The sequence below is a fragment of the Crocodylus porosus genome, unplaced genomic scaffold (assembly GCF_001723895.1).
Source record: "Crocodylus porosus isolate Cpor-Errol unplaced genomic scaffold, CroPor_comp1, whole genome shotgun sequence".
In the NCBI taxonomy this organism is placed as follows: domain Eukaryota; kingdom Metazoa; phylum Chordata; order Crocodylia; family Crocodylidae; genus Crocodylus; species Crocodylus porosus.
Genome location: NW_017728947.1, coordinates 51,200,524 through 51,213,285, shown reverse-complemented (window position 1 = coordinate 51,213,285; position 12,762 = coordinate 51,200,524). Strand labels below are relative to the sequence as shown.

At 43.3% G+C, this 12,762-nt stretch overlaps 1 protein-coding gene across 13 annotated transcripts in view; it reads left to right on the top strand.

Annotated features, from left to right (window-relative positions):
- DPF3 (double PHD fingers 3) overlaps positions 1 to 12,762 on the top strand; it is a 210,376-nt gene that overhangs the window by 63,939 nt on the left and 133,675 nt on the right. For all 13 annotated transcript variants that reach the window (XR_002103955.1, XR_002103951.1, XR_002103954.1 and 10 more), the window contains exons 2-3: positions 6,354 to 6,514; positions 11,853 to 11,960. Coding sequence is in view for 3 of the 13 variants with exons in the window: in XM_019551349.1 (XP_019406894.1) it covers positions 6,490 to 6,514; positions 11,853 to 11,960 (133 nt within the window). In the remaining 10 variants the exon portion in view is untranslated. The remainder of the gene's footprint in view (positions 1 to 6,353; positions 6,515 to 11,852; positions 11,961 to 12,762) is intronic.

The following is a 12,762-nucleotide window of genomic DNA, read 5'->3' as shown; positions in this document are numbered from 1 at the left end:
AAAAAAAAAAAAAAAGGATGTATAAAGCTGTGTGTCATCAATATACAGTTGGTATAACAGCCCAGGTCACCTCACAGTATCTAAAACTTTTGCATAATTAATTGGAAGCGTTGACAGGTCCAAGCTCCATGGAACTTTGCATACCAGGGCTCGTGGAGAAGAGGAACAGCTGCTCATCATGTGTCTCTTGGGATCTGCTGGACAGGAATGATTGCAGCCAGCTTAGTGAAATTCTCTGTGTTTGCCTAAACCTATAATTGAGTCAGCAGTACCTTGTGATCAGCCATGTCAAAGTTAGCGGATAGATTGAGTAATAGCCTGATTGATTAACCTTTGCCTCTGAAAAGGCTCTACATAAAATTGCTGTTTCTTTTCTGCATCCTGCGCTGCAGCTGGGCTGGTAGGAGCCAGATAATTTGCTGAGAGCATCTGTTACTAGACCTGATTTGCCACCCTCCTCCTTTCCCAAATTTTGCCAAGGTTTGGAATTGGATGTCAGTTAGCTGGTCTCCTGGTGTGAAGTTTGGGTCCTTGAGACCAGTTTCAAGTTTTACATCTTTCTGAGTTGCCCTCTTTACTGCCCCAAAATGGAGTAAATAAAACCTCACTAAGAATTCTAGTGATCATGGGGGGTGAGTGGGTGGGAGGTAGGAGTGACAGTGACTTCTGCATTTAAACTCAGCTACAGGCATTAGCGGACTCCAGGGAGAGATGGCTTCTTTGTTATGCAAGGTGGTTAATAATGTTTCTCTGTTTTCACCCCAACACTTCTGTTGTTTGTAATGAGTGCTACCTTAGAGGGAAATGATGCTGTATTAGAGAAGGCCCTGACCTTTGAAACCTAGATAAAATCCAGTTTTGAGTATGGAAATGTCTTGAATCTGGCAAGAACCTAACATCTGCCCTTTAAAGGCTTGCTTTTGAAGGCATAGAGTTCCTGGAGGTAAAGAGTGAGTGTGATCCATGCTGAGTTTGGCTGGTTGTGTGTTTTTAATAGGTATTATCTTTCCTTGGATTCTAAGCTAAGTACTGAAAGATGCTATATATTATGCCCAATTTGCAACTGTTGTAGCAATTGTAGAGCATCAAAGTGCACTGGATTTTCAGTAGTTTCCCTTATATGAAGGTAGCTTTGAGTGAGGTGGTGTAATGCCACTGTAGCAATGCCTGTCAACAAGAGGAAACTTTAGGGATGTGAAGTGGTTCAGTGCAGCTGGGGAGTGAGGTTTCTCTCTTCAACACTAGCCTATTTGTATTAAGTTTTCAGTAAACCCCTAGAAAGGGGTTTATTGTCATAGGTGTTGTGTGAAGTAACAATTTACCCTGAAGGATAGTTTAAAGGTTGAGAGGAAGGAAGAATTATGATCCATTGACCTCAACAGAAATTAGACAGGCTGTTAAAGATGAGTAGTGTATCTTCATTGGTCAACATTTAAAAGGACATTAACCTAACAGAGGTCAGGGGCCTGATCCTCCACATGGTTTCATGCCAGTGACACTTTGCTGAGCTCAGTATAATTGTACCAGTGTATCAGTGTCATAGGTGCATGGGGTGTATTATGTCCCCAACTTTTTTACAGTCCCTGCAGGAGTGTCAATTTTAACACTAGGCTGAAGAGCTCTGCTTTTTGCTGGAGGGAAACCTGTACTTCCTGTTGTCCTGACATGAGTCCTGGCTTTTAGTATTACTGTCTCTTGCTGTGGATCTTTCAGTAAATCCAAAGAAACTTGAACTCAAAGAGACGTATCCCTCTTGGAAACTATACAGCCAACAGGAGTTTGCAAAGACATGAGACAGGATTTTTTTAATAAAACAACTTGTATTAGTCAACTGGAATGCAGTATTGTAGGCTCCTTAGGTTAGGATGGAAAAGCAAAGCTTATACATGGCACTTTTACAGGTTCTTGTGGGGGGGAGGGGGGGGCAGCACTTTAATTAGAGTGGCTTTGAGAGCCACTCTAATTAAAGTGCTGTGATGTCTTGTGTATTAGCATCCCTGATCTTAAAAATGGTGGCAGGGGCACTTGAACTAAAGCTCGTTTGATGAGCTTTAGATAAAGCATGCCTGCCAGCACTTTTAAGTATGAGGATGCTGATACATGAGACTCATGAGGCTGCTGGAGTGTAGTAATTGCCATACTCTGACATGCTGGAATTCCAGTGCATTGGAGCAGCCTTTGTGTTCGTGTATAGGCAATCTAAGTGCCCATGTTGTCAGCATTACCTGCGTGTCTAGCCACTAGTGGCAAGGACTCCATCTGCCTCCTGGAACTGACCATCAATCACAAAGTTGTTTCCAGAGTGTCCTGCCTCCTCAGTTTATCCTTTCTAGGCCTAGTCATAGTATTTTAAACATGTTTTGCTTCCCTTCACCAGTTAGTTCTGAAAAGTGGATGGTCAATAGCTGCTCTTCCATTGAATTTCTAAAGTAACTCCTTTACATGGTGGCAATTCTTGATAGTTCTTTCCCAAATGTCTGTGTGACCAACCCCCATCTTTCATTCCTTGTCCTAGAGAAGTAATAAACCTGTGCAGTCCTAGTAGGTCTTCCTGGTTTAACTTAAACCAGAGTCCCCCAGCATCCCAGATGCTTTGCAGCCCTGGACTGGGCTGTCTGCTCCAGAGCAGGGCTGGCCCCACCCCTCTGCTCCCTAGCCGGAGCTCTGGCAGGGACTGTAGGTTCAGCAGCATCTGCTTGGCTTCCCCCTGATTCCCACCCCCCCCGCCACCACTCCCTACTCAGGCAGGGTTTCCTGCTCTCTCCTTTCCCAGAGCATGGACCATAGCCAGTATGTGCTATGCTAGCTAATGCTTAGAGGTGTCTGTGTAAGGCAGACAGGACAGTGTCTGCTTAGAGCTTTTTGGAGCTAATCAACAGGTCAGCTGGTAATGTCCTTTTTCCCCTTCCTTGAAAAAAGCTGTTTAAGAAGAATTTAAACTAATGAGAGAGGCTTTTGTTTTTTTGATGGGGTGCTAAACACTGTAGTATCAACTCCTTGCTGGCTCTTTGGCTGGTCAGGAGCAGAAAAGGGGGCGGGGGTGGTGCTCCCTAATTGGAGCATCCTGCTGAGGCCTGGCCATGCCCCCCCTCAGCTCAGCACTATGGAAGGGAAGGGAGGGCTTGCCCTAGTGCCCTCCAGCTTCTAGCCTGAGCCACTGCAGGGATGTGTCTACATTTTCTCAGTCCAGAGGGAATGTCTGTGCACTTGCAAACTGGTTCAGCCTTGCCAGGTTAGACTGACTTTCAAAGATTGAATCAATTCAGGCTGAGGCTTTTTGAATTACTGTCCCTAGCCAATATGATAGTGTATAGGGAAACTGAGCCATGCATACTTTTAATTAAAAAATAATTTAGAAATTTCCCAGGCAACTCACTTAGAAGAAGGAAAACTATAGTTTTGAACCAAGGGTGTCAGACTTGGAGAGCCAGAGTATAAAGTTCACTCAGTAGATGTGAACAGATATCTGTGTCAAATGTATGTAAGTTGCCAACCCCTAAATAGGGAATAATAAGAAAGAAGATGCTAACAATACAATTTTTTTCCACATTCTCTACAATCAGTGTTTATAGGAATGAGAAGCAGATATATAAGCACAGATTAGGGAAACTAGTTGTAAAAATATGTAATACCAGATGATTGAACTAGAAATAATGTTTACAATCAAATTCACTTTTCACTATAACTTGCGTTTGGTTACTTGTTCTTCATGGAACTTGGTCAGTGAAAATAGATTGGTCTTCCAAAGCTTTACTTAATTCTCTTTGACTCCTGATTTCCCTTCACACCTTTTGTTTTGTCTATTTAGAACTTTTATTCTTTGGGACAGAAGTTATGTTTCACTTCTGCATGTCTGGTCCCTACAGTAATGCAGTCATGAACTTCTAATAGCATTCTTTTCTCTCTTTTCTGCACGAGCTGCCATAGTCAGTCTTATAGCACTGGGGATGATGTTTGTATTTAAAGAAAACACACACACTGCTTCAAATTGAGCTTCTTTTAAAAAAATACTGACAATTCAGAATGGGCCAAATTCTCTCTTGTTGTAATTTCTGTGAAGACCAATGTAAAAATTAACAAGCAGACAAGCAAAAACAAAACCGCAGAGCAAAACAAAAAGGTCATAGATCAAGCTGTTTTTTGTAAGGTGCAACTGACATTATAAAATGTGGCTTTATTTTTCAAGCTTATTTTATTCTGTTCATTCTTAGTCTTCAGAACTAGAGTTGGACCAAATCCTTAGAGTCCAAATATGCAAGTCCCAACTTCTCAAGAGTCTGAGTAGTTCAAAATTTAGGGTTTTTGTTTTGTCTCATTATGAAGGATCCAACTGCAAAGTTCAAATTAGGAGGCAAACTTTCCTACAGTTCAGAGGTATTTGGACATGTATGTAAAAGAAACTTTGTTTTACAGGGGGGAAGCTCACATTTAAAAAACCTTAGATTAAAAATCTATCCCCCAAATAAACATCGCTCTCAGCAGAATTACACAAAGGATGAATTTGACCCACTAGCCTGTCAGCTTTTACTAATCATTAAATGCATTGGATTTTGGAAAACCTTTTCTTCCTCCATAGGAACAACACTTGCACACTTGACAGTGTCACTTTAGGCCAAATATTTAACATTCAAAGATTTACAATTAATTTTAGTCTTGCAGCAGGATGGAAACTGAATTAGTCTCCAGCTAGGGCTCCTATCCTGGTTGCTGTAGTTTATTCTTTTGAGTTTTTGTTAATACAGAATGGCTGGTAATCCTCATATTTCATTGTTGGGAGGAATTCTTAGCACAAAGAGAACCTATGCAATGGGTGACAGCTTGTTTTTATCCAGCTTGTATTCTTTTTCCTATAAAGTCCTTAGTTTTACTGAGCATCCCTGGTTTAATATGGGAAGGAATTTCACGTAGTACTTCTGGCTCTCAGGCATTTGTAAGAACTGTTAATTTTTGATCAGTTTGAGTCTCCTGGTTGCTAACATTGATTACAGAAGTGTACAAGCAAGCCAACTTTAATTACAGCTTTTAGTAAGCTTTCATGTCTTCTCAGTCAGTCTTCTTCTTAACAGGCCATGCAACTTTTCTTTGCTTCTCTTCCCTTCCCTTCTGGAAAAAGGGGCCTGGGATTTGTCTCTTTGGGTTCTGTGTACAAAGAACTCTCTCTGTATGTAGATCTTTGCCCTGCATGGTCTCTACATCCATAGCACCCTTACTGACACTATGCAGATGCCCTTCTCCTTTAGCTCAGCGAGGAAGGGGCCACCCCAGGTGCTGAGTCTAAGGCTAGTGGTCAGTGGAGGAGGATGGGGCAGTGAGAGATCACATTTGCCATCCACATTGTCTGCTGCAGGAAACAACTGGGCAATCTTCAGAAAAGCTGATGAAGTCCTGAGGCTGTATTAACTCTTGTGTGAAGGCCTTTTGTGCGGTGGGAATCTCTCTTTCTTCTCTTCCCTCACTTAGGGAAAACGCTAAGAGTCAGTTGCTAGCGCCTTGCTGAGGAAGAAGTTCCAGAGGGTACTAGGACGATGGTGGATGTTGGGGCCCCACCACTGGGGCTTGTTCCATGGACAGGGGTGTTTGGTGATGGACTGGGGAATGATCTGATGGGTAGTGGAATGACTTGATGGAAAACTCATGAAAGAAACCTTGTGGGACTTTCCAAATGTGGAAAGCTGAGAAGGGGAAAGCTTTCCACCCTGACCTCTGCAGTGATAACCCTGTGCCCTTATGGATGTATGAATTTGTTTCTTTTATATAATTCTATATGAAGGACCCCCAAAACACATTACAAACTATGGGCTAACAATCCATACTCTTAGTGTATGGTAATACTTAACTCTTTCATTCTCTTGACCCTGACAAGGACCACAGACAGTCACCCTTGTTCAGGGGATACACATCTCCAGATGTTCAGTGTGTGCCCTGCCTGGAAGCTTGAGTAGAGTGCTTTTAAAATAGGACAGCTTTTTTAAAGTTTCCCAGTTGTTCAAAGCACATTGGAGGTTGCTATAACATTAGAAACAAAACTATTGGTTTTCTCTCTGGACTGGCCGTGCTAGAAATAAAGTACTTTGTCTTCCATTACCCAGAGTCATCTCGTTTCTTGACTGATAAGTGTCTCGTTCCCCAAATGTTTACTCTTTTCATGACTCTTTGCACATCGTATGCTTCAGGAATGCCCTCTGCCAGAAAGCTATTCAGGTTAATTCACATATTTGGGGTGAATACATGAATTAGCACAAATTTAGCTATTGATTCATTTTTAAACCTACCCTCTGTCCCCTTCTTTCCTTGCCATTTTCAGGGAGGTCAGACAAATCTCTCTTATTCTCTGCTCTCTCCTCCTTTGTCAGACTCGGGGACCAGTTCTACAAAGAAGCCATCGAACACTGCCGCAGCTACAACTCCCGGCTCTGTGCTGAGCGCAGTGTCCGCCTTCCCTTCCTGGATTCGCAGACTGGGGTGGCTCAGAACAATTGCTATATTTGGATGGAGAAGAGGCACCGGGGACCAGGTAGGCACATTCTGTGTGTGCATGCATGTGCAGATAGTAGGCCATTTATCCCTCGTGGGGTTTAATTACTAGAAACTCAAACTGTTAAGGGCCACATGCAGGAGAAACTGGCTAAACCTCCCTACCTAAGGGGATTCCCCTTGGTAACTAGAGAGAGTGGATCCTAATTATTCTTTCTCTCTATCAATAGATGTGATTGTTTGATGTGAAAGATTCTAAAGCTGCATCATCATATCTATTTTATTCCTATTGATTTGAGTCCATGGAAAAACAGAAGAACCTCTACTCTAGAGAGCACTGGAAATATTCTTATAAGAGGTGGAGACAGTTTCTTCTATTACTGCTGGGATATTGAGAATGAAGAGCTTTATTGTTCAACAGGAAATATAACATTGAGGAGATATTATCTTTTAAAATTTACATTGTTCCACTGATTGGAGCAGGGGATCAGGATACAAATCTCAGTCCTAGTTTCAGTTCTGTCTTGGTTATCTCTCTTTACCAGACTGTTTTGCAGAAGAGTTCTGTTGGCTAGATCACACTCTGTAGCTGATGCTGAACCCCCAACATGTGTACAGCTCTGGCAGCAGAGCTTCTGATGTTTGGGGGAGCAGCAGTATCTTGCTGCTGCCAGAACTGTGTTCACACTAGGGAGACCCACCATGGTAGTGTGGCTGCCATAGCTAAAGCAGCAGCAGTTCCTGTTGTGCAGACGGCCTGTGTCTCAGTTTCCCCATCTGTACAAAGAAGATGATAGCTGTATCTTTACATAAATGTTGAGGACTAAAGGCCTGATTGAAAGTGCATTGAAGTCAATGGAAAGATGCATTATTTCAGCAGCCCATGGATCAGGATCTAACACATTAATGTTTGTGATGCAGCTTGAAATCCTGTGGAGGCAGCTGGCTCAAACCCTGAGGGTCTCACTTAGACAAAATTCCCAGTGAAATCAATGGGAATTCTGGCAGATTAAAGGCCCTTTATTTGTTGGGAGGATAGATTGTTTGACACGTTGATCTCTGCCAAATTATTTTTCCCCCAATATAGCACAGGGAAAAATGTGTTGGGGTTGGCTGAGGGTCTTCATGGAACTCATATGTCTGTGTGCAGACTCACACATTGTATCCTTATAAATGGATATCAGCAGTCTCCATCACCCATTCCAGAGGTGTGGGATAGTGTGACTGACCTCTCTGAGGTATGGCTTCTCCCAGATACCTACTGAGAAAGTACTCCTTTCATGCTGTTAGGTGGAAAGACCAGGATTTTCATTGGCCTTTTAATAATGCAAGGTTTCTTGCACTGTGTACCCATCATGCATACTAGCAGTTAGAGTAGGATTAGGCCCTAACTAGTCAGACCTTACAGAATCCCTCTGAAGTGAGTAAGGGGATCTATCTATAGGGTATCACATCACCCACTACTGACATGCAGAACACTGCCATTCCTGGTGTAGGATTCAGTAACTGCTGTAACAATGCAGAGCATCACTAGCCAGTAGTTTTGAACAAATACTAAGGACTCTCTTGTGCTATTGGAAGTGCTGGAAGAATGTGGTGTGTCACAACATAGTCACATGGCTTGAGACTTTCCTGAGACTAGAATTAAACCTTCATTTACAAGAAGTCTCATAAGATCTCTCATGGGCACAGTTGGTTTTTGTTTCATCTGGAAATTCCCTATTCCAGAGGGTTTATTCTTTGGCAAAACTAACATTTTTCCCCTTATTTTGAAAATAATTTTACCCAAGGAATTTCTGTTTTTGCAGCATCTGGTTATGAGTGAGGTGCTGCTATCTTTATCCATTTGAACTCAGTCATAAGCAGGTAGTCATTCAGTAGATATACAAGCTATGTTCTGGGAGGACCTACCAGGCATATGCTACCAGGCAAGTCTTATACAGGACATACAAAGACATCTGTGTTTATGGGAGGAATTGCTGGCTAATGTTTCACACATGAATAAGATCCAGGAGATCTGGTTCTGTTTCCTAGCTCTGTTACTTACTGTGCTAACATAGGCAAACCTAGCTGTCTTATTTATACTTTGGCCCCAGTTACCCCTTAAGTTTGTGAATCTGTAAAATGGGGACAACAACCGTTCCTTTTCTTGCTGGGCTGTGGTGAGGACCAGTTAAAAGGTAGCGCATGCTTTAACAAGAATGTAAAACAGATCAAACACCCTATGTCTGCATCAGCTACCAAGTCAGAGACCTTTTTATTTTAAATTAAAATAATTTAGAGAAAAAGAAGTAGCCCTTTTCCCCCCATAACCATTTGGCTGCTTAATTTCTTTTATCTCATTTCATACCCCTTTGGGCATCTCTGAGTCATTCATCTCTTGTAGCTCTGTTGTGATGGGACATAGTAGTATAAGTGTAGGTGTTTTCAAGCCACACAGTGTACTCCTGAACCCAATGAAAATTCTCCACTGGCTAGACAGATGTTCAGTTTTTATGTGCTTCTGTTGTATTTACTTTCCTCTGTCCATACCCTGAAGGACTGTTTGGGCAAGACAAAAGAAAAGATAAAGAACCTCTTTTCACAAGTTCAAGGTTTAATAGAGGGAGCAGAGTCAGGATCCTGGTGCATAAACTTGTTTTCTTACAGTTCTCTTTCTTAAAGGAATTAGAAGGCTGCCTCTCATGACAAACAGCGCAGGGTTAATTTTACACCATGCTGCACATAACTCCCCCTTTTTCCCCTCGTTCCCCAGCCTTTCACACAAGCTTTGAGTTATGACTCTCCTCCGCTAATGAGATAAACAACATAACTCACTGTAGGTCCTGCTATTTCCTCTGTAAGCAAATGGTTGGAACCTTCTGTGGTTGCCCTATAAGGCACGAGAGTGCAAAGACTAAGGAGAGCAAGAAGTGTACACATGCTACCATGGGCATGGGGAAGGCTGTTGGGAGGCCATTCTCCCATACCTCACTTCCACATTAACACATGGGAAGAGGGAGAGGGAACATTCTTTTCCATGCAGGTTGTATTACATTGGTTTATTTGATACAAATAAAAGGTTGTGTTTTGTTCCAAATTTAGTGGCTGGCTGCTGAGAAGGCTTTGCAGGTGTCTACTAGTAGAGGACTCACCTTAAGAGAATCAGGGAGGGTCCATTTGGAGGCCTGCTGGAGTCCACCTGGTGTTGGGATTGGGCTGGTGATTCCCAGAGAAGAGGCATTCCTGCATTGCTTTTAGTTGGGCTTTCCGCATGTTGGGTGCTTCACCATCCTTGGCTGGAGCCTAGAAATGCTGATGTGTGAGAGAATGCAAAAGAATTGCATTGGAGCTTTTCAGGTCTCACTGAAAGAAAATAACAAAAGCAGTACAGTGGACCAAGGTCCAGGTGTTCTGTTCCTTGTTTCAGCCACATGACACATCTCAAGGGGCCAGGGCAAAGAGCCTGAACTCCTCCTACTCATTCTGGTGTATGTGAGAGCAATCCCGCATCATGCTAAGCTGTGAATGGCTCTTGCACAGGTTACATCTGTGGAAGGGTGAGGCTCCTTGCATGCTGCTCCTTCCCTTCAGTGACCAAAGTCAGAGCGAGACACAATTTGCACCACTATAATAGCAATTGTTTATATTGGTTAATGTTTGCACACCATCTTGAACGTTTGTATCAAGCGATGTATAAGTGTTATGTATTCATAAGGTTGTTATATTTAAAAGCCACCTACAGACTAGCAGTGTCACTGAAATGCATCATTTTATGGGGTAGGCTGTAACATGTAACAACCGTCACACTGCCCAGCAGGGAAGGGAAATTGTTGCTAGGGCCACCAGAGTCAGTCTCCATTTTTACAGACAGTATCAAGGGATGCTTAATATCTATGCAGGGCAGACAGGAACCTCTTACACCCTGCAGCCATGCAGTAAATTACCTGGTGCTCAAGAGCCAGAGGAGTGGGGTGAGCCTGTTGGGGGCTTGAACCTATGTTCTTTGGCACTTAAGATATTTCAGACCGAAAGTTGAGGCCACACTTGCAACATTTGATTTGCCCCTTCCTTTGGGTGGGTAATTTGTTTTTTTTTACAAGTAAGCAGGATATCAGGTTTTTTTGTCATCATGATCTGGTTTGGGAAGTTGATTTTATTTCTGGCCTGGTAAATATTCCTGAGTGTGTGAGGCTGGTTCGTGCCCCGCCACTCCCCAGGCATCTCCATACATTCGTGATGTTATGCATTATTGACACGGGCTTCATATTGTCAAGCTCCTCATGGTCACCATTTGTGGCTAAGATGCTAAAACCACCTGTGTCCTATCTTTTATATTGTTTTGGATGAAACATTTCCATTTCCTTGCTCTGAAGGACAGCAAGGCTGGGGACTGTGACATTACCCTTTAGCCCCTCCATGTTGCCACAGCGACAGCAAGAGGAACAAAAGAACAAATCCAGAATCAGTGTTGGGAGGGGAGGAGAGAGGAGGGGGCATTGGGAAGGGTTCTCTTTTTACAGGCCTGACTCTTCTAGGTCCTGGGTGCTTTTATTTGTCACTGGCTTCAGTGGGAGTTGAAGATGCTTCTCAGCACTGGGTGCTAGATATTCAGTAGTTCTGATGTACTGGTGATGCCCGTCTATGTTGTGAAGGAGGAACAAAGCAAAGTGTAGCTTGAGTGTTTCCTAAGGGCTGTATGGCATGTGATTCAGGGCAGCAGAGGTACAGGCGGGAAGCAGCCAGGTGTGATTGCTGTGGTTTAAATGTTGCTGCTAGATCTTTTCACTCATGAGAAGTTTGTGTGTGGGACAGCGAATAAGGGCAGAAAAGAATCTGTTTTTAACCAAAATCCAGAGACCTGGGGACAGAGCAGGAGGAAATTCCTGGCCTTGTCAGTGCCTTCTCATGCCCCATTGGGCCAAATCCCAGAGACCTAGGCTCAGTCCTACTCAGGGGACAATGTGCTCCCTGAACTGCCCCCTCTACTCTTGTACCAGTTTCCTGTGCTTTGTGCATCCTTTCTCTCCCAAAGGGGCCTCTGTACCTAGGGTGGAGGAGAAGGTTGTATTTGCCCCTGAGCCACTTTGGAGAGAATGAAATTCCATTTATCCTGGAGAGATCGCAAATAATTTCCATGCAGCTCTGGTTACAGTGAACAACTGCACAGGGTGAAGCGTTTTTGTGAGATGTGGATTTTCTGTCAGCCTGATTCCAGAAGGTGCTGAGTAGCAGCCGGAGTGCTTATTGTCTTTGGTTGCCGGAGCTGCTTTGCACGATGCAGGATTGAGCTCTACAGAAGGGGGTAGTGGGAATGGAAAAAGCAAAGATGCCAGAGAGAAGAGTGGGGATTTGCAAACCCAGACAGGACTGATTATTTTTTGCTTTTAACCCTTCAGGCCTGGCTCCGGGTCAGCTGTACACGTATCCTGCTCGCTGCTGGCGCAAAAAGAGACGCCTACACCCTCCAGAGGATTCCAGGCTGAAGCTGCTGGAAATTAAGCCTGGTAGGCATTTGTTTCTTTCTCTCTGTGTGTCGTGGATCAGCTGAAGTCTAGTGCACACACAGTACTGGCATTTAGGCCTCTGCTTGTCTGCCCACCTTCTTCCTTTCCTTTGGGAAATTTGCTCATGTCCATTGCATCTTATTTTACTTACAAAAAATGCATACACGCCAAATTTTCCCTTGCTGTAAATGGGTACAACTCTTATTGAAATGAACAGGAGCTGCATCAACCTCTGCCCATTAATCTTGTCTTCCATTCATAATGTTATAGAAGGACAAGTGGGCAGCAGTTAGCACTTGTAGGTGTTAGCAATCTGAAGCATCACTATAGTGGTGCTGTTAAGTCTTTGCTAGGAAGAGGCAAGGCCGCTGTTGTGTGTGTGGAATCGTGCACTGTTAAGTTTGTATAATTACTAACACAATGAGGCTAGGGCTCTGTAAGTGCTACCACAACATAAATTAAATTATAATAATCATTGGGAAGAATAAGCCATAGGACGTGTGTATATGCGTTTCACTCCCTTTTATTTTTGCTCTCGTTGCCCCTGTGCTCTTCCTTGTCACTAAGCTAATGTGAAACAGGGATTCTGGATGCTGAATGAGTTATTGTAAAACAGATGTGGAAGAACTGCAGCTGTGTCAGGTAGAGCATAGTGTGGTATGTTCCTTGCTGCAGATAGTAATAAAGGCTCACTGTCTTTAGGGTCATATATTTATGAAGAAGAGGGAACACATGCATTCACAGCTGCACGTAGTATTCAAGAGGAGAGATGCAGCCAGCATAACCCTCCCCTCAAAAACAT